Source organism: the organism of the source record quoted next, unplaced genomic scaffold (genome assembly GCF_019419815.1).
Source record: "Pyrus x bretschneideri cultivar Hongxiangsu unplaced genomic scaffold, Pyrus_bretschneideri_v1 Contig72, whole genome shotgun sequence".
Lineage (NCBI taxonomy): Eukaryota > Viridiplantae > Streptophyta > Magnoliopsida > Rosales > Rosaceae > Pyrus > Pyrus x bretschneideri.
In genome coordinates, this window is record NW_025999812.1 from 566,092 (window position 1) to 591,888 (window position 25,797).

General features: G+C 37.2%; 1 protein-coding gene across 1 annotated transcript; it reads right to left on the reverse strand.

The window, feature by feature from the left end:
- Window positions 1–5,206: 5,206 nt before the first annotated feature.
- LOC125472727 (phosphatidylinositol 4-phosphate 5-kinase 5-like) lies at window positions 5,207–8,713 on the reverse strand. The gene is made up of 8 exons (XM_048574488.1): window positions 7,512–8,713; window positions 7,197–7,364; window positions 6,818–6,983; window positions 6,602–6,721; window positions 6,322–6,515; window positions 5,908–6,038; window positions 5,731–5,803; window positions 5,207–5,554 (listed from the first exon to the last, which is right to left on the reverse strand). Exons 1-8 carry the CDS (start codon window positions 8,711–8,713, stop codon window positions 5,263–5,265), a joined length of 2,346 nt encoding a protein of 781 aa, XP_048430445.1. The 3' UTR covers window positions 5,207–5,262.
- Between the last annotated feature and the right edge of the window lie 17,084 nt (window positions 8,714–25,797).

The window sequence follows — 25,797 nt, forward strand, 5'->3', positions numbered from 1 at the left end:
TTAAGTGTGGGGGGGTAACATTCTGTTTTGAGATATTTGTGCATGAAATTCGTAGGGTTTTACCACCTAGCATGTCTAAACTTGTTTCCCACTGTTTTTAAGTGTTTTTAAGCTATTTTAGAGTGTTTTAGTGTGTGTTGACTTAAAAATCCGAAAATACCATAAAAATTTGAAAAATTGTTTTGAAAAATCCAAAAAGAGTTGTTTTTGTGTGTTTGTTTGTGTTGTAGGGTACCTTCCAACGCAATGATGAGGATTTGGTTTTTAATTGCATGATGGTTAAAGAAAGTTACCAACATGATTGGACGTTTGATATACTCTTTGGTTTATGCTTGGTTGTAGTTATAGTTTATGAATTCACATGTAATCACAAAAGAAAAAATCAGTTTTTGTAACATGCTTGAAGGAAGGAACTTAAACAAACGCTACATCCCTGTGAGACTTGAGCCTAAACGTTATTTGGAGAGTTAAAATCTGTGCATTAATGTTTTCTAAAGTCGTTGCATGATCTCATTATTCATTGCTTGGTTACTGCTTAGAAGGCGTTTCATCACTTAGTTCCAAATGCTAGAACTCATGCCCATTTCATTCAAAGCATGTCATTGATTTACATACCACATATTCAAGATGAAGTTGTGTAGTGACCACCATCAAAGCCAAACAGCCATGTGCCCTTCACTCATTTTGTGTTTAAGTTTAACCCCATTGAGCCGTGTTAGCCCATATTCTTTGTTAACCCGCATTATCCTCACCTAGCCTAGATTAGGACCATCCTTACCCTTGTTCTTGAAGCATAGTAAGCATGAATGAATTCCTTTTGATTATGTGTTGCAGAAAATAAGTGTGGGGGAAGGATTATTGTTGTGAGTTTATGTGCCATAGGCATGGTTAGAAAAAAAAAAAAAAAAAAAAAAAAAGAAAAAAAAAAAAAGAAAGAAAGAAAAAGAAAAGAAAAAAAGTGGAAAAAGAGTTGAAAATAGTTGAAAAGTATTGGTTGTTGAAGTAAGGGCCCAAAACAATGAATTAGGCCCTAAGAGTTGTTTGAATCTCCCCTATTTGTCTAAAAGTTGATTTCTGCATTCTAAGGGAATTCTAGGTCTTAATTTCATTACTTTACTTACTATTGCTTAAAGAACTTTTGTTTATCCCTACCTTTCCTTGTTAGCCAACACCCCAAGCCCCGTTACAACCCTTGACTTCTATCTTGAGTGTTATGCATTTCAATGGTGGAGTTTGAATTTGGTATGAGCATATGGTGTCACTGGTTCTCGCATCTATGTAGTAGCATTCCATTCATGAGATCATATCCAAACACGTTTAATTACTCTAGAAATTGCTTTCTTTGTTATAACATATGTGAGTACTAGTCTTTCATGTTACATCAATCTGCTCACATATAACTAGTGTAGGGTGTGTAGTCAGAAAATCTGAGTGAAAATTGAGTGCATAACTAGTGAGGAATTGAGGGAATTCTCTAAGGCATGTTACTACATTCAAAATGTGTTTTAATTGATTAAATGCGAACTAGTGAATGGTGACTATAATTAAGTATGTGCTCGAGGGGAAGGAAGACTAAAAGCTATGGGAGTAATGATTTTTGACATGTCATGTTTCATTGGAAATCCCTGAGGCAAACGTTGGAAGGTTTATGTTGTTTTGTTTGTTTTGTTGCGTTTTGTTTACTTTAGTTGTTTTGTTTTGCTCGAGGACTAGCAAAAGTTAAGTGTGGGGGAATTTGATAGGAGCATATTCATGCGACTTAATTAGCTTGTTCTCGTGCATTTATGTTGTGTTTACTTATCTATTTCAGTGTTTAAGGCCACTTTTGTGTATTTTCAGATTATAAGGCCAAAGTGTGCAAGAAGATGCAAATTGGAGTCTTTTGGAGCGAATGAGGAATGAATGAGTTGAAGATTTGAAGAAACGACGAATTCCTACGCCAACGATGAATTCTTACCAAAACGAAGAATCCTACTCAAACAAGGCTTCCTATTTTAGGAAAGTTGACCCTAAGTTTCCCGTTTTGGTAACCTTTCCTAATTCTAAACGTCCATATTTTCTAGCCACTTTATAGGCCTCGTATGCACTTTAGGACACAAAACCAAGGCCCTAGCCCTATTTCCCTTCCTAGCCGCACCTTTATATTTATGTTTTAATTTCCTATTTTCGTAAGCCTTTGATTTAATTTTAAATAAGCTAGGGTTTATTTTCTAAAACCCTACATATTTTTACAACCAAGCCACCATTATTCTCACCAAAACCCGTGCAAAAAACCATCCAGCCGCCACCATCTACATTTTGATTCCACACTTTTTCCATAACAGCCGCAGCAAGCCTTTCATTCCACCATTCTCCCATATTTTATTTTAGTCCAGCCGTGCAGCCAATATATCCCATAATTCCCCATTTAATTAGGGCAGCCTTCAAAAACAAAACTGCAGCCGCAATTCCATATATTTAACCTTTCAGCCGTGACTACCCTAATTCACAACAGCCGCATATAATTTTCAAAACCGTGCAGATTCCAGGGGCCACAATCCCATTCTAGCTTAAAAAGCCGAGCATCCTTTCCCCAAAGAAAAGAATTCCAGCATTTTTTTTTCCAAACCATAAACTAACAGCCGCAACACTCCCTGCACCATTCCAGCCGTGCCATCTCCCTGCACCATTCCAGCCGCAGCCTTCCTTCACACTTTCCACCACCATACAAACCTTCACACACCACCCCATAGCCTTGCCGCATCCCTAAACCACCTTAAATCTATCCCTAACCCAGAAAACCATCCAAAAACCACCCATAACCAAACTGTCGCAGCAAGGAGAAGAGGAAAGAGGACTTAGACGCGCAGAAATTCAAGTGGATTCGTTGGGCGTTCTAGGTGTAATCCATCCTTTGTTCTTTATGTTTAAATTCAATTTTATTTTTCTTGTTGTGACCATGAGAGGCTAAATCCCCCTAGTTAGCTAGGGGGTGATTCGAAACCATGTTTATGCTTGCAATATGAATTGATTACTTTCGGTTGGAATTTCATAAGTTGTGGATTCAATTCGTTCATCTATTTGATTGATAACTTATTTGTGTATGTTAATTGAGAGTGCACGCTTAGTTTTCATGCATGAATATGATGCTAGATTATGAGGGAGTTTCACCTAATAGTTACAATCTTATAATCACAAGTAGTGAAGGTCGCTTGAAAACGATCGCGTTGAATGAATTCTTAGCATAAGTTTCATGCAATTCATAGTAACGAATGCTTCGTCAATGCTTATGTTTTTCATAGAACTTAATGATTCTTGCTTGTATCTCTATTATGCAATTCATGTAGGGAACTTGCAGGGAATGTTTTGGGTTGTCGTATGCAATCATCCAACTTAATAACTTGTGGAAAAACTGAGGGTTAATTAGTGCAATTCACGGTTAATTTGGGGCGTTGAGTTTCATAATTTATCGAAAGACCAACTGAAAATCAAAGTGTATGCAAGTGTGACATGTGTGGAGAAGAACCTTCTAGCTAGCATTCATTCCATATTTCATCACATTCATATTTAAATTCTGTCTTTAAATTACAATTTGTGCATTTAATTTATTCTCGTCAAAACCTCAATCCCCCTCTACCTTAGTGTCCAATTTAGTTAGAAAGTGTCTTAGTTTGTGTTTATAAGCATTTTGTATTCTTTGAGTCTTTTGATTTGTTTTAGTGTTTTATTGTTAGTTTTGCATTCTTTGAGTCTAGTTTAGTGTTTCAAACTTTATTTTACGTTTTTGAGTCAGTTTCCAAGTGATTTTGCAATCCCTCCTAATCCCCGGTTAAGAACGATCCCTACTTATTTATATACTACAATTGTCACAAGAGGGTTTTAATTTGTGTGCTTACTTAGTTCGCATCACGTGTGTAATTCATAAGTAATTGGGAAAATTACATAGGATTATTGAAGTGACGGCGGAACCTTAGTGGTTTCTCAATTTGATTTCTAAAAATTGTTTCCTTCTCTCTCTTTAATATTGCAAAATTTTCTACTCTTTAAAATTAAACATGTTTTTATTTAATTAGGTCATAAAAATCAATATTCCCAAAACTTTGCTTTCAATAATTAATTGAGATTTGGTTTAATACGAATTATTTAATAATCCTTGTGGAGAATGACCTTACTAGAGTCATCTATACTACAATACCCTTGTTTCTCTTGCAAGTATTATGGGTTTTATTAACCCTTTTGTGCGTGTGGTAAAAATCCTATCAACGGGAACCAAAGTCAACAAGTGAATAGTAAACTCTAATCATCTTTCGAAGTCTTCAATTATACTGCTTCTTGAGTGGCCATTCTATAACATCCCATATTGCCCAGGGGAGTGGATCATGTGATCCTTATATGTATATTCTCATCCCTACCTAGCACGAGGCCTTTTGGGAGCTCACTGGTTTCGGATTCCATCGGAACTTGGAAGTTATGCGAGTAGCGTGCGAGAGCAATCCCATGATAGGTGACCCACTGGGAAGTTCTCGTGTGAGTTCCTAGAAACAAAACCATGAGGGTGTGGTAGGGGCCCAAAGCAGACAATATCGTGTTTTGGTGGAGTCGAGCCCGAGATGTGGTGGGGGCCCGGGCCAGGATGTGACACATTGACACTGCTTTTAAAATAATTTAGACATTTGTTAGAATTTTGTGTTCAGAGAGAAACTTTATGAATTTATATAGGCAACGAATACCATGTGGCTACTTGGATAATAAGGTAAGCCTTATCAAAGTGATTACGAATAAAGTAGGTCAGCAATCTTATAATAGTCTTATTCAGAAATATACGATTGGGTTAGGTCTTATTGTAAAAATAAAACAAATAAAGAGAAAAGAGAAAAGAACTGTGAGAAATTGAAGAATTCAGTCGGATGTTGTAAATTGGGGTTTTTATAGAAATAACAAACATGATTGATAATCCAAAACTTCAGTTTTCCTGTATACAATTGAATACAAATACAAATGCTACAAGTCCCATACATACACCTCTCTCTCTCTCTCTCTCTCTCTCTCAACCCCAGAGAAAGAGAGAGAATTAGATTACCAGAACACTTTGGATTCTGATACAGTTTTACAGGGGCTGCTTCTGCCACTTTCTGTAAATTAGTGAAAATATGTACGTACTCCCGTCGTGTTGATGAAATGTCGTATGAACTTACTTAATTTCTGTAAACACGAAAATTCCCGAAATTTCAACAGTTTTCTTGCTAGTCAAGAAATGAGGAGAGAATTACTTATTTTCAAGTTTCAAGTGGCCGTTTCTTCTGCAAAAACTTTGTAAATGAAATCACGAAAGCGCCTCGAATATTGCCTCGGATCGACAGCGGATATAGAAGTTGGATCATACTGGATCGACTTGTATGCATGCTCAAGCTTCTTGCTTATATCGTAGTCTTGAAGAATGTCTATGATTCCAAAGAACATTATAACATCATAATACTCTCCTGTTGGATCTCCCACAAGCTGAAATTCGTCACTTTTTCTCTCAGTCTTTTCGACTCTTGCTGGCATGTTCAACCCCAATTTAATACTAGCCCACCTGCATCTCAAAGCCAAATCGTCATTTAAAATTTTCCTACTGGTTTTCGGTTTTAAGCAGATCAAGTCGGTTTTATGTTTTCATAATGTCTCTTATGCTTTTTCTGTAAATACTGATATCGGTATTACTTGTTTCAAGCACCAAACATGAATGGTTTATGTAGAGAGAGATTTGACCTGGATGGATCTAAAAGAAGCTGATCCATGTCTGCTCGAGAAAGACGCGGTGCTCCCTCGCTGTCTTGGTCACCTGAGGGAAAGAAAACATAGCAGCCTCTTGCACGGTGAGCAAGTTGTTAATGCAAACTGAAGAAAAATATAAAACTTTATTTATACAAAAATGTAATTAATAACCAGTAGGAGTTTGTGCTCCAGAAGGAATGAGATCCCCAGCAGCTGATGTATTTCTGAAATGCAGTCCAACCAACAGACTATAATCCATTATTCTCTCCTGTTCAAGAAACTCACAATCCCTGTCGATTTGCCTGCAAAAACACGAAACACGTTCATTTAAGTATGTACATTCAATAGTTGTCATGACAAACATTTCAGCCCAGCATTGCCACCACCAACATCACCGGTAATTTCACCAACTTAACCACCTACTACTAAGTGTGAAATTTTGCCCCCAAGGCCTTACTCATAGTAGTAGTGAACCTCCCAGGGTCCCACCACATGTATTTGTTATATTTCTGACGTGGGACTATATTTTCCAACAAGTTGCTCCAGTATGTTGGCAAAACAATGAAAACTAAGAAGACAGTTCACCTGCAAAAATCTTGAAACCATGTCTTCTGGAGTCGAAATATAAAGTTAAGATCAAGATCTTTAAGAATGGTCATTTCATCAATCTCTGTCTCGGGCTTATCTGTTGTTCGACCGAGGGAAGATCCCTTCAGGTCGAAACGTCTGTGAATGGTATATTCGGAACAGAAAAGGTTCCCCATGATGATGAACCGCACCTGGATCATAAGAAAATCGTGAATGGTAATTCAAAACTAACATTACAAAATAGTTCTATATAGGTCTATCAATACTTGGAAAGTACCTTCTTTTGAATAGGTTGACCCATGAGCTTTACACAATGTAGACCATAAAATTTAGTGACCAGAGTGCATTCGTATGCTCGAACATGGTTATAGTAGGCTGAAAGCATTCTTATAAGTACCTAATTCGTCGTGAAAAAGAAATTAACCAAGTACTCACTTAAGACGAGTGTTGATTTGAAACAAAAATATATGAGGGAAGTACTAATAAAACTTACTTTTACTTCTGCCTTCTTCATTGTTTTAATCATGTAGCGGTCGTCATTGGTCAAGTAAAAGAAGCTGCCACTTTTACCAGGAGAGGAGAGCTCCCGAAGTGCATCGTTCCCGCAGATGGATAACATGTAGTCCGCTGGATCGACCTTAAACAACTTCCTAAGAGTCCTGAACAGAAAAAGTTATATGTAACGGTAATAATTGTTCGACCTTCTTCTTAGGAACAAAGACTGCAATGGAGTTACTAAACTCCCTAACAACTAATTGTTTGAGCCTTAGGAGTTCGGTGTACATCTAGTGAAATCAAGTAACATTTTTCCTTCTTTGTGGAGATAAAGCAACAGCAACATACATGTATATTTCTTATGTACAAGGTCAGACCTGAAGACTAATGGACAGTAATCCTTCCATTTAAATTCACAGGACTGGTGTGGCGGAGTGTACTTGGAGCCTTCTGAAGGAAATCTTGTCCAATATTTTTCCCTGGGGTCAAAAGCCGAAGGCTTCAGATCAAGGGATCCAGATGGACCTGGTCTTCCGACAGAATGCCTGTGCATGAAATCAATCCACATACATCAAATGACTGGCATAACACTTCAGTGTGTTTGATATATTAGCAGTTGAACCAAAAAGATAAGATCGAAACAAGAAGGTGCATACAAAATTGTACAAAGTTAATTAATAATGAATTAAAACCTGATTCCTAGCTGCAAATTGAGCATGAGTTCATAATTTTTGTGGCCCCTGCTGATTGTTTCCCCCTGTCTCCTTGCAGTCTTATGTACCTTCATTGGGAGTCCCCTTTGATTCCCATCTTCAACATGCAAACCCATCATATCTTCATCCAGTTCTCCCCCAACAGTAGAAGCCCTATGATCACTGACATTACAAGGTGATTCACCGCCATGGGCACTACCATCCCACATTTGCATCCTATCAAATGGTTTATCCAGCCCGACACTTACCCTTCCATCCACCGACATTCTTCTTGGCTTGACACTCTCACCCTTTGCTGATCTCCATACCGCAAGCTTCTTCTGTGATGGCAAAATTGAAACCTTCTCTCCTGGACAAATTATACAATTCTTCAAATCAACATTGTACACATCTTGAGGATTCCATTCAAGATGGGCGTCTGTCGATGATTGGGATGGATAATAAGTCCCGTTTTGCTCACTCAGATCCTTACTCCAATTCCCTACGTAAAGACTCCCATCAGGCCATCGGAAAGTCCCATTCCCTTTAGGTACACAATCTTCCCAATTTCCATCATACCTATTCCCATTACTCCAAACAAATGTCCCCTTCCCAAAAATCACTCCATTTTTCCATTCCCCTATGTAATGATTCCCATCCTTCCATTGATACCTCCCTTGACCTTCCTGCAACCCGCGTCGCCATTCCCCCTCGTACCAATCCCCATTCGAATAATTCTTAGTACCATGTCCATGTTTCAAATTCATAACCCATTCTCCCTTGTAAGTGTCACCATTAGTCCCTGTGTATGTACCATTCCCATCCATGTATCCACTTTTAAATTCGCCCTCATACGTAGCTCCCGAAGGCCAGCTGAACCTACCTTTCCCCATGGTTTTTCCTTTAAACCACTCTCCAACGTACATACACCCATCCGTCCACAAGTACTTGCCTTGGCCATGAGGGAAATTTTCACACCAATGACCGGTGTAGTAGTCTCCATTGGGAAGGATCCTATCTGCATTATATATCATATCTTCAGGGCCACAATCACTTTCATCACTACTATGGTCATGATCATCATCGTCTGGATGATCCACTGAAATTCCGAAAATGCTGTTAGCACGCTTCCTAGCAGCCTGTGTTTTGCGCACCGTGGCCTCCCATGCCTTGTACACACTGCTACCGCTTTCTTTGCTCATTTCTGCACCAGCTCTTTATAATTTTACGTCTCCATGAATATATACACACTCTTTCAAAATGAAATTTCGCAAAGTAAACAAGAACGGCGATCAAGTAACTTTTGCACAACAGAAATCATGAAAGAATTAATTAAAATAGCAATGCAGCTTCATGTAATGATGATAAAAAATAAATAAAAAATTATGAATCATCCATTCGAAGAAAAAAATTATTTTGGTATGATATTCTTTGTTTTTGTGAGAAAAGCGAAAAGAGCGATTGAACCAGATGAAGAAGTGTGTCTGTCGAAATTCTGACATGTGAATGAAGTTATTTCTCTGAAATTAACATTAAAAACGGGCGTGGTTGTCGCAAGAGAATTAAGTAATTAAGGCAACATGCCACTAAATGCATGTTTAAGGATGTAGTTAGTTTGTTAATTTGTGAAAAAATGGTTATTATTTTATCAGATTATACTATTATTTCAAATATGAAGAGAAGAAAGGGAGTTTGATCATCTGGTTGTGGGTGGTTGTTGCATGGGAATTTCATGCAACGATGGGTGAGAGTGCAGTGCAACTCCTTTTCCTATGTTTGTGTTTTGCTTTGTGGCTGAGAGGAAGTGTCGTTTGTTTCCTACAACCTCTGAGAACCATAAAACATTTGGAACCATTCTAGTATTCTCGGAGTTTTCCTTGGCTTTCATATCCTTCCATTAATCCTCAGTGTACAGAGTGAGTGTGTGTGTGTGCGTGTGTGTTAGTATTTGATGTACGTTATATTACTAATTTGAACCGACTTCTTTTCATTGGAATAAGTAGTCTATTTTATACAAACAATATTCCACATTAAGCTAATTTAAATAGCAGCAAAGGAGATTTGAACTTGAGTTCATATGAGGGAGAATCAAAACTAATCCCTCGGATATGGACTACGCAACTTTTTGAAACACATTTTTATTGGTCTTACCTACTTTTTAAGACAATGTGTTCGCCTCCTTCCATCATGTACAAATCCTCCACCAGATAAATTATAGTTGTTTAGATTATTGTCTTTTAAGAATTAAAAAAATTCTTTATAGTATAAGTAAATTAAAATCCCTTGATTCCAAAGCCTAGAATTCGAATCCAAATCACCCTTTATCCGAGACTCTTCTCATCTTCCCATTCCATTCTTTAAACATTTTTTTTTTCCGGGCCAATTTTCTTTGGATTGTAGCTGGTATAGTATAGTTTAGTGGTAGAAGTGCGATTCGTTTCTCCCATAACCAGTGTTTGGAGTACACAATGAACCAAAAGTTCATGTTCCGGAAAAGTTGCTTCATTTTGGCTACACAATTAATCCTACAAAAAACAAATGCAATGATTGTGGATGAAAATTTTCACCTTCTCCTTCTTTGACAAAATTGCACCTACAAAACAATTAACATTGTATGGTTAGGCCAAGAGCCTCATGTGCCCACAATGAATTGCCCGCGGGGGAGGGGGGGGAGTGGGCTTTGGCTGAAGAACCTTCGATGCCAAAGTTAGAATTTAGAGAGAAAAGTGTTTGAAGAGTTTTTGGGAGTTTTGCAAGAGTGTGTAACCTAGCTTTTTAGAGAAAATGGGGTCCAATTTATAGACCATGGCCGACCCTCTTTGGGAGAGAGAATTGTCAGCATCCCAGCCCGGCCCCCCACCACATCCCGGGCCCAACTCCACCGTAGCACGATATTGTCCGCTTTGAGCCCCAACCACGCCCTCACGGTTTTGTTTCTAGGAAACCCACCTTAAAAAATCTTGTCCTCAAAATTTAAAATCAACTAGAGATGTTGTATAAAAGAGAATGTCATTCCATCGCGATCAAAGTGCAGTGATTTCTCTTTCATGCCTCTAAACTCAAACTTTCCTTCTTCTTTAGTATAGTACTAAGTTACTCAGTTCTTTCTCAACATAAAGTAGAACAATAGAAGTATAACAACGTAATGTCGAAGTACGTATAATAAAGTGAAGCTAAAATAGTTGCTTAACAATATTTAAGATGAAGTCCAAACAATATTTAAATAACCAACCGTAGATGGACCTAGATGTCCACTTACTTAACATGTTCTACAATTAAGTTTCCAGTATCACAGTCTGCAGTCCATAATTCCAACAACTCATTATTGTCCTGATAAGTAAGTAATAAATTCCCGAGGGTGAAATATTACCATCAAGCCCCCCATTGGGAACATATGCGTAATTCATCCAATTAGCGCCTCAATTGCTCTCACGTACTGCCTTCCCAGGCGACAACGCAAATAATACACAATTGACTACATTATAATCTCGATCATTCAACTACCTGTTCATAATATTTTTCTGTCAATCATGTGCCATGGACAGAATTTTCAAAGTACGTCTCAACAGTGCCATACTCAAAACCAAAATTGTAACCGTAGTTGCAACCAACTAAAATAAAGGTAACTATTTATTACAACATACACACCACATACCCTAACAATGCAGTTCATAACACCTTAGTGAGCAGGTTCAAATCAAATCTTCCCTCGAGTTTAGCAAAACTACTCCAATACAACAATCAAGAGTTTGAAGGTCCAACAAGTCCAACAAATCTAGAATACAGGGTAATTGAAATTAATGTATGACATCTCGTTACAACGATATCTTCTGAAACATTCAATCACCAATGGTTAAGATTCATTTAGCAGAGTATTTATTAGGTGATTGAGAAATTAATGTTCACGACTAAATGTCAATATCATAGAAACTTCCCTAGACAGTTTGCCTGTGTCCAAAATAATACAAAGTGTAATAGGGTAGACATGAGCCCAAAATTGACTAGAATACTTCCAACACAAAGAGGTGAATATGACATTCCCCATCAGAATATATGTCACATCCCGGCCCGAGGCGGACCACTTCCCGGGCCCGACTCCACTACCGTAGCACGATATTGTCCGCTTTGGGCTTACCATTCCCTCACGGTTTTGTTTTTGGGAACTCACGAGCAACTTCCCAGTGGGTCACCCATCATGGGATTGCTCTAGCCCCCTTCTCACTTAACTTCGGAGTTCCTACGGAACCCGAAGCCAGTGAGCTCCCAAAAGGTCTCGTGCTAAGTAGGGATGGGAATATACATTTAAGGATCACTCCCCTGGGCGATGTGGGATGTTACAATCCACCCCCCTTAAGGGCCCGACGTCCTCGTCGGCACATACGCAACCAGGGTTAGGCTCTGATACCAAATTGTCACATCCCGGCCCAGGGCGGACCACTTCCCGGGCCCGACTCCACTACCGTAGCACGATATTGTCCACTTTGGGCTTACCATTCCCTCACGGTTTTGTTTTTGGGAACTCACTAGCAACTTCCCAGTGGGTCACCCATCATGGGATTGCTCTAGCCCCCTTCTCACTTAACTTCGGAGTTCCTACGGAACCCAAAGCCAGTGAGCTCCCAAAAGGCCTCGTGCTAAGTAGGGATGGGAATATACATTTAAGGATCACTCCCCTGGGCGATGTGGGATGTTACAATATACGTTGGTCTACGCCCGAGAATTTGACAATTTCATTGAATGAGAAATTTTACCAAGTGGTCAAAATGTAATCCCTCTGTACCAGTAATGATAAAAGAAAAAAAAATTAACTTATCAAGTTTATTTATAAACATTGAAGCATCATCATTATTCCCACATGTACAAGATACCTCGTATTGAAAATGTATAATGATACTTCTCAACTCCCTTCATAGACGAGAAGTGATTATAACTATTCAAACCATTTCTTGATATCTCACAAGAAACGTCAAAACAATACATGTGAACTCCAACTAAGGCGGGATAAGACAGGCCGAATGTGTTCAAGTATACAAATATCTTATGCTGCATTAAATTGTAATTACATTTATACAATCGGGATATTACATGATAGTGCAATTGTAGAAGTTGATTTAGTTCTTCCATCATCATTATCAGAAATTTTTAGTTTATCTCAATTGAAGATGTAGTTGAGAAATATCAGGTTAATAAAGGTTCTAGACACGTTCACACCAAAAATGTCATCTGATATTTCAAGGGAAGATAATAACACTTGACTCTAGTCATGAATAAAATGGTTCATTTCGAATGATTTTAATCGTTGAAAAGTCTAAGCAATGCTCCATCATGTTGTCTCCCCACAATTAAAATATTTAATGAACACGTCATCACGGATTTCCAATTGATCAATGTCGTCGAAAGGTGTAGTGAAAAGGTAAGGTGAGACAACAGTTCCTTTGTCAAAAACTTTATTCATGATTAACATCCCAAACCAAATTAATTTTCCTTGGTCAATAAATGAAGAAAACACTATAGTAAAAAAAAAAAAAATCAATAACAATTTGTTAATAAGTTCGACAAGACCAAAGATTATCTCAAATTTCACAACATTTTTTTCTTCTGCTACTTCCTTTTGGAGAAAAGAAAAGAATAACATTTACGAAATCACATCTCTCAGGTGAAGTACTAATATACACAAAGGTAATATTTGAGGAATTTGATGTCAAAGGTAACTGTTTTCACAAGCATACTATATAAATGGTCATCAAAATGACGAGTATAGCACCAACAGTAATGTAGGGAATTAGTAACTGATTGGAGATTCCCCCCCCCCCTGAGATACACAACTATCAATATAATAGTCCTGCTTCAGGGCCATCAACTTATCCCAAATCCCCTTCTTTCCTCGGCAGGGAAATTCTTCCCTTATAATTTAGAGGCGTTCGCCAAAATGACTTTCTAAACCATCGACAAGTTGTCAAATCTGTCTAATACTTAGGAACAACTAACATATTTTCAATATTCAACGAGGTGGCAAGATTCAAACATTAGACCTCAAGAACCGAGAATGCTTACATCACATATGTGATGAACGTAATACTGCCCAACTTATGCTCTGATACCAAATTGACACACCCCAACCCGAAAAGTCCACTAAGATTCCGAATCGAGCTATGCTGGCTGACACCTGGAAAGTGACGAAGCCATAGAATGTGATAATGTGTAAAATGTGAATAAATTTAAACTTAAAAGTGCCTATATACATAAATATGTGGTGAGCAAGTATGGACCCATTTTACACGTGATATAGAGCATAAGTAAGCACAGTAAGGTAAGATAATGATTATACCATCATAAGGAGCCACCTGAACTGGGAGTGCCACAAGTCCTTGTCGATACAGAACTTTGCTATTAGAACCTAGAGGGGTGCAAAAATAGAAAGAGTGAGTGGTCGAAATAAAGATTTTCAAAATCATTTCCATTATCAAAGGTAGTAACCCTTCGCCGTATGACCTGTATAGTTTCCAACAAATCATACTACGTTAAAGTATGAAATCAAAAGTATACTAATAGTAAACCCGGAAGTATGCCACTATCCAGCATCTCATTAGCAATACAAATAATCACGTGCTTAATAAACCATACTAGCATGCAAGTCAGAATCACCTATGGTGGCCTGTACAATTGTACACATATCACATCAATCAATGCTAGCACATAAGTCAGAGTCACCTATAATGACTTGTACAACTTATCCATATCTCATCACATATCATCACATATCTCATCAATCACAGTTAACATATAAGTCGGAGTCACCTATAGTGACATGTACGACTTATCCATATCTCATCACATATCTCATCATTCATAGCTAGCATATAAGTCGGAGTCAACTATAGTGACCTGTACGACTTATCCATATCTCATCACATATCATCACATATCTCATCATTTAGCTTATTTACCAATTCCTGTACACGAGTCGGAACCACCTAAAGTGGTTTGTACGACAAGCTGGGTGTAAATAAATACGCTCAAGTGCTATGATCATGTGAAGGCTGTGCGAAGTATCGCAAGTCACCTACGAGTCGGAACCACCTAAAGTGGTCTGTACGATAGGATGGCACCTACCTTGGATCCAAGGTGAGCGTATGGTGCGGGAGGTGAACGATCATGTGAAGGCTAGGCCCTGGCCACGGGCGGAGCACTAACACCAAAGTGCAGGTTTATAAGCTCTAACATATCTCAGCACAATCATACTCACTACTATCACTATCATCAACATGTACTCACCTAAAGCTTACCTGAACGTCTGCAACATCATTTGGCACTTCAAAGCATTCACAATAATTAGGTTCAGGTAATATACATATGAATATGTCATGATGTAAATCTGAAATTCAACAATATCATAATATTTCTAGATATATAAACATATATACAAATGGCATGAAATGCATAACTGTAACACTCCACTCCCGAACTATTTACTTTTGAGAGTAATGATCGGTGATAAGTCCAATTAGACACTAATTAAATTAACTATCATTACTTACCTTTGTTCTTTTTCCTCTCTCCTTTCCCTCCTTTCTCCTCCTCCTAATTGGTCCCCTAACCTTCCCTTAAAATCTGGTTAGCTTCCTTCCCACCAAAATGGGAGCTCTAATTATTTAACTAACTTTAAATAAAAACTTTCAAATGTCTATGACTATATCATTATAATTCGGACTCGCAAGCGGCTTTCACCTATGCATTCATGTCAACGAGTACTACACAACTACGCTAAAAGAATAAGTCATACGTTCCACAAGACGATGGTCAGCAGAAGTCAAAATCCTTGCCTCTAGGGCATTTTCGTCAATTCCCTCAATAAGAACGTAAATTTTTGGGTTGGGTTGTTACAGAGTGGCCGGCCTTTGGGTGTTTTTTGGGATGTAATGAGTGAGGTATTTGGCAATTAATGGATTAATTAGGTAATAAATCCATTAATTGGCCAATTAACTCAATTTATATGGAATGTTTTGAAGGTTATGGAGTAAAATACCTTGTAGGGAATATAAGATGAGGATGGATGAAATAATTCTGAATTTGTTACCTATTTTGGGCACTTTTGGCTTGGCTGAGGGATGCTTACCCGCTGCTCGTACGTAGGAAACCTGGTGTGCCTCAAGGGTCATTTTATCCTTTTAGCCCAAAAATCCACGTGTCATCTCTTAATTATTTTTGGCTCCACAATGATCACATCAAACGCCACAATTAAGATGCAAGTCTTCAAGTTAAGTGAGAGGTATTCTTCTTCACTTGTAAGTGAGAGGTATTATGTTCGATTCTCGCTAAAGATGAAGTTAAACCACATTATTATAACAAACTTATTGTAAGACTTAGCCCACCCCCATTCCCTTAGTGTAGATACTATCAGATGATGTGGTATAAATTATTACACAAATTAAACCCTATAATTTAGACAATTGTAGTATGAGCAAGTAGGGATCGTTCTAGGCCGGGGATTATGAGGGATGCTAATCAACACAAATTAAACTTAAAAACTAAAAACTAAAGTAGACTAACACAAAATAAGAACTGAGGGCGATTTTTGGACGAATTTTAATAAAAATAAAGTAAATTGCAGCAAACAATGGTGAGGTGTTTAATGCGTGATTATGGCACGCAACAGCCCTCTTTTTGTCATTTTAAGGTAAGTATGGATGTCTGGACGGGATTGGAATTGTTATGGTTTGATCAAGTAAACATATAAAACACTAACTAGATCAAGAATGTGTAACTTAACACAAGACAAACCAAAACTCAAATCCTTAGCAAACTAATGATTTAACTAATTGAACAGGGGGATTGAGTTTTGGACGGAATTAAACTAAATGAACAAATTAATAAACTAGACAGAATGTAAATATGAAATTGATGAAATGGAATGAATGGATGCTAGCCAAGGGGTTCATCTCCACACATGTTACACTTGCATAATAAAAAGATTTCTAATTTCATTTCAATAAACCATGAATTCTCAACGCTCCGGGTTAATTAGGTCTGCTTAAATTAACCGTCAAGTTTTCCTTAAGTTAATGAATTGGATGATTGCATACGACAACCCAAAGCATTCCTCACAAGTTCCCTACATGAATTGCATAATAGAGATACAAGCAAGAATCATTAAGCAACATGAAAACTATAAGTGTTGACGAGGCATTCGTTACTATGATTGCATGAAACTTATGCCAAGAATTTGTTTAACGCGATTGTTTATAAGCAACCTCCACTACTTGTGAATATAAGTTCATAACTATTACGTGAAACTCACTTATATTCTAGCGTCAAATTCATGCATGAAAATTAAGCGTTCATTCTTAATAAACATACATAAATAGGTTATCAATCAAACAGTTAAACAAATTGAATTCACAACTTATGAAACGTAATTAAAAGTAATCAAATCATATTACAAACATAAACATAGTTTCGAATCACCCCCTAGCTAAAGGGGGTTTAGTTCCTCATAACTTTGAAATCAAAGAAACACCTAAACATTCCAACAACTCAAACTTGAATTGTATAAACGTTTAGGCACTCTTCTCTTCCTCTTCGTTGTGGCACAAGGTCTAAGGAGATGTTTAGGGCTTTTAGGTGTATGTGGAATGGAGTGGGGAATGGTTGGAGTGGCTGCAATGGAATAGGATTAAATGTGCATGTGGGTTGAAATGTAAAGGGAATGCAAGGTGAATGAATAATGAATGCATGTGTTGATGAAATTGCATTTGGAAAGGTTGGAAAGTGGAAGGGAAAGGCACGGCAAAGAAGAATGTTTGGTGCTTGAAATGCATGTGAATGCATGTGAGTGCATGTGTGTGTAAATGGTGGAAATCTGAAAATGGCATAAAACAACTAGGCTAAGGGAAAGGCACGGCACAAGTGTTTTGTAAAGGGGAAGATGGTGTGTGTAATTGCATGTGTGTGCATGTGGGTGAATGTGGGTTAAAGTGATGCATGGCTAGGAAATGTGAGTGAATGATGTGCATGTGTGTGAATGCATGTGGAATAAAGAAGAGTATGGAAGTGAATAAATCATAATAGGGCTAGTTTAAAGGGCTAGGGTTTAAGTACATAGAATGGGCCTAAAATAGGTTGGTTTGCATGGCATAGAATGTTTGATTGGGCTAGAGGTTTTCCATGGCTCAAAGGATTTGTTTGATTGGGCTAGGCCCTTTTGTTTTATGTCCCCAAAGGCTTCAATTTCGTCCATCCTCTTTGCTCCATGATTAAGCTATCCAATCCATGCCCAAAAGTGCCCCAAATAGCCTCAAAATGCACTTTCTTGCTCCCTAAGCCCTTAAGGTCTTGTACAAGATATAGGTGAAAGCCTAGCTAGAGGATTGTTCTCCACACATGAAACATATGCCTACAAATCGATTTCCAGTTATTATTTCTATAAACCATGAATGACGATGCCCCAAATTAACTGTGAACTGCACAAATTAACTCTTAGATTTTCCTAGGTTCATTGAATTGGACTCAGCGACGCAACCAAATTATTCTTCTCAAGTTCCTTAACTATGAAAAGCATGATAGAGATACATCTCAAAGATCATTAAGTTCTATGAAAATCATAAGCATTGACAAAGCATTCGTAACTATGAAAAGCATGATACTCCTGCCAAGAATTTACTTAACTCAATCATGACTAGTGACTTTTACTACTTGCAAATATAAGTTCATAATGATTAGGTGAACTTCCCTTATATTCTAGAATCAAATCCTGCATGCAAACTAAGTATGCATCCTTAATAAGCATACAAGAATAAGTTCTCTATAAACAAATAAGTAAATCGCATTCATATTTTATGAAACAATAACTGGATGTAATCAATTTATATAAAACATATGATCATGGCTTCGAATTCACCTCTAGCTAGAAAGAAATTTAGTTACTCATGTTCATCATAATTGAACAGCAATCTAAAATAAACATTGAAACTAAACAAGGGTAGAAAGAACTCTGGAAATCTCCAATGGTTGAATGCAATATGCGGCACACTCCTTCTTCTTTGCCGTTGCAGGTTACGGCACAAGCTTTTAATAAACATGCGACACAAATCTCTCTCCTTGCTTACTGTGGCAAGTATATATATATAGGGTAGGGCATGGCTGAATCCAAGGAGAAAAAGAATTAGGGTGTTTGAATTATCTTAGGACTCCTAAAATCAGATTAGATAAGATAAGATAAGACTGGATAAGATGAGATAAGTTTGGATAAGGTCGGATAAGATTATGTATTTCCTTATCTTCCAAGCTTCAACTTTGATTCCACCAGATCTTAGCACATGTTTAGCACATGTTAAACACCAAAAAATGTCCAGCCCAAATGCTCTTCACGCGTGCTATCCAATCCAAGTCCAAAACTGCTCCAAATTGCTCCATTGGGCCATTTATTGTCATATTTACCAATTAGACCTACAATAATACGAAAATAACATAAATTACCAAAAGAAATAGAAATTAACGAAGTAAATGCAAAGAAATAAGATAACAAAGTCGCATAAATACACTCCTATCAAATTCCCCCACACTTAGCTTTTGCTAGTCTCCGAGCAAAACAAACAAAACAAAACCTAAACCTTCCAACAATTGCCTCAAGGATTTCCAATGAAACATGACATGTTAAAAATCACTACTCACATAGATTTTAGCCATCCTTACTCTTGAGTTTATACTCAACCGCAGTAACCATTCACAAGCTCGCATTTAATCAATTAAAACAACATTTGAATGTAGTAACATGCCTTAGAGAATTCACTCAATTCCTCACCAGATATACTCTCTATTTTCACACAGATTTTCTGACTACACTCCCTATACTAAGTATATGTGAGAAGATTGATGTAACATGTAGACTAGCACTCACATATGTTATAATAAGAAGGCACTTTCTGGAATTATTAATACAAACATGTATATGATCTCATGAATGGAATGTCACTACTTAGAAGCGAGAACCAAGGATTCCATATGCTCGTACCAATTTCAAACTCCACATGTTGAATAACATAACAATCAAGATAGAAGTCTAAGGGTTGTAATGGGGCTAAGGTCTTGCCTAACAAAGAAAGGTTAAGGATAAACAAAGGTTCTTAAAGTGATAGTAAGCAAAGTAATGAAATCTCAACTTTTGCTTGCAGCACCCAACTTTAAACACAAAGGGGAGATTCATACAATTTTAGGGTCAGATTCACATGTTTGGACCTTTGTTCAATAACCAACACTTATGAACGCATTCTCACTTCCTCTTTTCAATGGTTTTTTTTTTCTTTCTTTTTTTTTTTTTCAAATGTATGCGCACTACTTCATTGGATTCAAAAGGGAAAATTCTTCCCTTACACTTGTTTTTCTGCAAATCGTAAATCAAAAGGAATTCCCAACAAGTCATGCTCCACTATTCTTTAAGATTAAGGGTATGGATATTCCTATACTAGGCTAGGTAGGGATAATGCAAGCTAACAAAGAAAATAGGCTAAATAAGGCTCAAAGGGGTTAAACCTACAATACATATGCAAGGGATAAGGCTTTTTGGCTCTGGTGGTAGCTAAACAACTTCATCTTGTTATTCTAATTAGCAACCAAGCAAAGAAATAATGAGATCATGCAACGACATTAGAAAACAAAAATATCACAGATTAATAACTCTCCAAACAAAGAATAGGCTCAAGTCTCACAGGGTTGTAGCATTAGTTGGACTTTCTTCCTTCAAGCATGTTACAAAAACTGATTTTTTTCTCTTTGTGATTACATGTGAATTCGTAAATGACAACTATAACTAAATATTAACCAAAGGACTTATCAAACTTCCACCCATGTTTGTAACTTTCTTTAACAGTCATGCAATTAAAAATCAAATCCTCATCATTGTGTTGGAAGGTACCCTAAGACACAAACAAGCAACAAAAACGACTCTTTTGATATTTTCTCAAGCTTTTTTCAATTTTTTTTTTTAAAAATTTTTTATGACACACAATTAACCCTTTAAAACAGTCAATAACAATATTAGAAGTGATAGGTGATGAAATTCTAAAATATGTCATGAAAAGCAATTTGTTTACCCCCCCAACACTTAAACCAAACATTATCCTCAATGTTTCAAAAATAAACTTAAACAAGAAGCAATAAAGGATAACTAGCAAACAAGACAATCATGGCAAAGTAAAAACAATAAAGAGAAGGGTAAAAGAGAGCAAATCTGATTATAGGAGCTGAAAATTCCAATGTCTTTGGGTTGCCTCCCAAGAAGCACTTGCTTTAACGTCATCCAGCTAGACGATACTAGTAAGGCTTCAAACGGTGTCCATTCACTTTGAATTCATCCCCTTCTTTAAACTCTGAATTTGGATTGCACCATAGGGAAAAACATTAGTAATAACAAGGGGACCAATCCATTTAGAACCTAACTTACCTGGAAACAATCGAAGGCGAGAGTTGAAAAGCAACACTTTCTGCCCAACAGAAAATGGTTTACTGTGGATCATCTTATCATGGAAAGCCTTTGTTTTCTCCTTGTAAATATGAGCGTTCTCATAAGCCTTATTCCAAATTTCCTCAAGCTCAATTGTAACTTCCTATAAAGGCCCGCAGCATCAATGTTCATGCTGAAAGTCTTGACTGCCCAATGTGCATGGTGCTTCAATTCAACTGGAAGATCACATGGTTTCCCATAAATGAGCTGAAAATGAGACATTCCAATTGGTGTTTTGTAGGCAATACGATATGCCCACAATGCATCATTCAAACACAAGCTCTAATCCTTTCGAGTTGGTCTAACTGTCTTCTCCAAGATTTGCTTGATTTCCCGGTTAGAAACTTCGCCTTGCCCTACTTGTTTGAGGATGATGAGGTGTCAAAACCTTATATGTGACATTATATTTTTGTTAGCAGTGCCTTTATGGTGTGATTACCAAAATAAGAACCCCCATCACTTATAATTACTCTCGTGATTCCAAACCTGGCAAATATGTTCGTTTTGACAAAATCTGCAACCAATTTGAATCATTAGTATGGGTGGCTTTTGCTTCCACCCATTTTGAAACATAATCTACAGCAAGTAAAATATAATTGAAACCATGAGAGGAAGGAAAAAGACCCATGAAGTCAATGCCCCAAACATCAAAAATCTCAGCAAAAAATATAAGAGTCTGCGACATTTGATCTCTTGAACCTATATTGCCTGTTCTTTGACAACGATCACAAATCATACAAAAAATTCTAGCATATTTAAATATAGTAGGCCAATAAAATCCATATTCTAGAACTTTGAGTGCTGTTCGTTGAGTACCAAAATGACCTCCACAAGCATAAGTGTGACAGAAAGTTAAAATTGAATTGAATTCAGAATCATGCACACACCTATGAATAATTTGATCAGGGTAATATTTCCACAAATTAGGATCATCCCACACATAAAATCGTGCCTCTTTTTTAAGTTTATCATGTTGGTGCCTATTTATGGTGTTCGGAACTTGTTTAGATACAATATAATTCACAATATCAGCATACCATGGCTTACTTACCTTAATGACCAGCAATTGTTCATCTAGGAATGCCTCTGGAATAGGTAAAGGGTCTTCTTCATGTACCAAATGACTCAAATGGTTAGCTACTGCATTCTCGTTACCTTTTTTGTCTCGGAGTTCCACGTTAAACTCTTGGAGAAGAAGAATCCAACGAATAAGCCTTGGCGTGGCTTCTTTCTTCGTAAGTAAGTACTTCAAAGCTGCGTGGTCAGAGTAAATGATCACTTTAGTTCCAAGTAAATAAGAACGAAGCTTATCTAAAGAAAACACAACAACAATGAGTTCTTTCTCAGTGGATTAGTTTCAATGAGCATCATTCAAGGTCCGAGAAGCGTAGTAGATGACCTGCAGCTTCTTGTCCTTTCTTTGTCCCAAAATAGCCCTAAAGCATAATCTGAAGCATCGCACATAAGCTCAAAAGGAAGACTCCAATCTGGTGGAACAATGATAGGTGCCGAAGTTAGCATCTTTTTTAGGTGCTTGGATGCCTTCTCACATTCCACATCAAACACAAATGGCACATCCTTTTGTAAAAGTTGGCACAAGGGTGTTGAAATCTTTAAGAAATCTTTGATAAAACGTCTATAGAATCTGCATGTCCAAGGAAAGAACGAACCTCTTTCACCGAAGTGGGAGAGGGTAAGTAGCGTGCAAGATCTATTTTAGATTTATCGACTTCAATTCCTTTTTCTGAAACTATATGACCTAAAACTATGCCTTATTTTACCATGAAGTGACATTTTTCCCAATTTAAAACAAGGTTAGTTTCGATGTAGTGTTTCAATATCAAAGTGAGATTAGTTTGACAATCATCAAAAGAATCACCAAAGACACTAAAATCATCCATGAAAACTTCAATAATCTTCTCAACAAAATCTGAAAAGATACTTACCAAACATCTTTGAAAGGTGGCTAGTGCAATACATAAACCAAATGGCATTCGACGATAAGCAAAAGTACCAAATGGACAAGTAAAAGTAGTATTTTCTTAATCATTTAGAGCTATAACAATCTGATTATATCCCAAATAACCATCAAGAAAGCAATAAAAAGAATGACCAGCTAACCTTTCAAGCATTTGATCAATGAATGGTAGAGGAAAATGGTCTTTCCTTGTGGTAATGTTGAGCTTCCTATAGTCAATACAAACTCTCCAACCTGTTTGGATACGAGTGGGCACAAGTTCATTCTCTGCATTCTTTATCACTGTGGCTCCAGATTTCTTTGGTACTACTTGAACCGTTGAAACCCAACGACTAACTGAAATTGGATAAATGACTCCACAATCAAGAAGTGTGATGATCTCATTTTTCACAACTTCCATCATAGAAGGGCTGAATCGGGGTTGAGCCTCTCGAGTTGGTTTAGCCCCCTTCTATAAAAGTATGCGATCCATCCAATGGCTGTTTTGTACTCTTTCAACACCCTAATCAGTTTCTCCTCTTCTAATGCCGTGACTGTTGAAGAGACTATGACAGGCAAAGTCTCTTTGTCTCCTAAGAAAACATACTTCAAATGATTCGGTAACAGTTTAAGCTCAAGAAAGGGTGCCTAAATCACTGAAAGTAACAACTTATTAGTAGAAACAGGAATTGGAATTGGGATTGGAGGTTTACCAGTGTGTTGTGGCAAAGACTCAAGGAAAGCCACCATTTCGACCATTTCTGCATGATGAGGCTTGGTCACATTGATTTTGAGTCCAATTCCTTCGGCAATGGTTGTTTCAAGGGCATCCCTATTTATGAATTCGAGATATTCCTGTGCCAAAGAATCAACTACATCAATAGAAAAGCAAGAATGATCATCAATAGGATACCTTATAGCTTCAGAAATATTAAAGTCAATGACATCGCCATCAAATTCCATTGTTAATGTCCCCATGAACACATCTATCTTGGTTCAGGTTGTTTTCATGAATGGTCTTCCAAGTAAGATTGGTAATAGCATAGAATGGGCTGAATCTTCCATCTTAAGTACATAAAAATTTGTTGGAAAGATCAAGTGGTTAACCTGCACCAAAACATCTTCCAGAACTCCTTTCAGATATACATTAGAACGATCAGCTAATTGAATAATAACACCATTATTTTTAAGCTCTCCTAGATTCATAGATGCATAGATAGAGTAAGGCATAACATTAATGGAAGCACCTAAATCTAGTATAGCATGTTCAAACTTGGTATTGCCAATAACACAGGGGATTGTGAAACTACCTGGATCCTTGCATTTAGGTGGCAGTTTTCTTAGTAAAACTGCAGAAACATTTTCACTTACCCGTACCACTTCCTTGTTCGAGATTCGTCTCCTTGTTGTACAAAGCTCTTTCAAAAATTTAGCATACTTTGGAACTTACTTTATTGCATCAAGAAGTAGGATATTGACTTGTACCTTCCTAAAGGTTTCTAAGATGTCTTTTTCATTCTCTTCTTTCTTTGATTGCATAAACCTGCGAGGAAAAGGCACATTTGGTGGAATAGGGTTATAAGGAGTTGAATTCTGATGTGGTAGAAACTAACACACAAATTAAACCCTTTTTAGACAACTGTAGTATACGTAAGTAGGGATCGTTCTAGGCAGGGGATTAGAAAGGATGCTAATCAACACAAATTAGACTTAAAAACACAAAACTAGACTCCAATGACTCAAAACTGACCAAACTAACTCAAAACAGTACAAAACAAACAAATTGACTCAAAATAGGAACTAAAGGGTGATGTAGACGAATTCTAGACTTAACTTGACTCAAGATACTAAGTAACTTGCATAAAATAAACTAATTGATACTAAATTAGGGTGAATGAAAGGGGTAAACGGCTAGCTAGAGGATCCTTCTCCACACATGACACATATGCAACAAAAATCGATCTCCAATTACTATTCCTATAAACCATGATTGACAATGCCCCAAGTTAACTGTGAACTGCACAAATTAACCATCAGATTTTCCTAAATTCATTGAATTGGACTCAGCGACGCAATCAAATTATTCTTATCAAGTTCCCTATATGAACTGGATGATAGAGATACATATCAAAGATTATTAAGTTCTATGAAAATCATAGCCATTGACAAGGCATTCATAACTATGAAAGGCATGATACTCCTACCAGGAATTTACTTAACACAATCATGACTAGTGATTTCCACTACTTATAAATATAAGTTCATAACTATTAGGTGAAATTCCTTATATTCTAGCATCAAATTCATGCATGCAAACTAAGTAGGCCTCCTTAATCAACATACAAGAATAACTTATCAATCAATCAAATAAATAAATTGCATTCACGATTTATGAAACAATAACTAGATGTAATCAATTCCTATCACACATATGTTCATGGCTTTGAATTCACCTCTAGCTAAAATGAAATGAATTCACATAAGGTCCGTGACGCATAGTAGATGACATGTAGCTGCTTGTCCTACCTTTGTCCTAAAACAGCCCTTAATGCATAATTTGAGGCATCACACATAAGTTCAAAAGGAAGACTCCAATCTGGTGGACCTATGATGAAGGTCGAAGTTAGCATTTCCTTGAGGTGATTGGATGCCTTCTCACATTCATCATTGAACACCAATGGCATATCCTTCTGTAGGAGTCAACACAGGGGGGTTGCAATCTTCGAGAAATCTTTGATAAAACGTCTATAGAATCCTGCATATCCAAGGAATGAACGAACCTCTCTCATTGAAGTGGGAGAAGGTAAATAGTACAAGATTTATTTTTTATT

Bases quoted from the DNA above. Each gene is read 5' to 3' on its own strand.
- LOC125472727 (XM_048574488.1), bottom strand. From the start codon at position 8,713: ATGAGCAAAGAAAGCGGTAGCAGTGTGTACAAGGCATGGGAGGCCACG. The intron at 6,984-7,196 runs GTCTGACCTTGT...TTTTCTGTTCAG, and splicing joins TACTGTCCATTAGTCTTCAG to GACTCTTAGGAAGTTGTTTA. The intron at 6,722-6,817 runs GTAAGTTTTATT...ACGACGAATTAG, and splicing joins TGAAGAAGGCAGAAGTAAAA to GTACTTATAAGAATGCTTTC.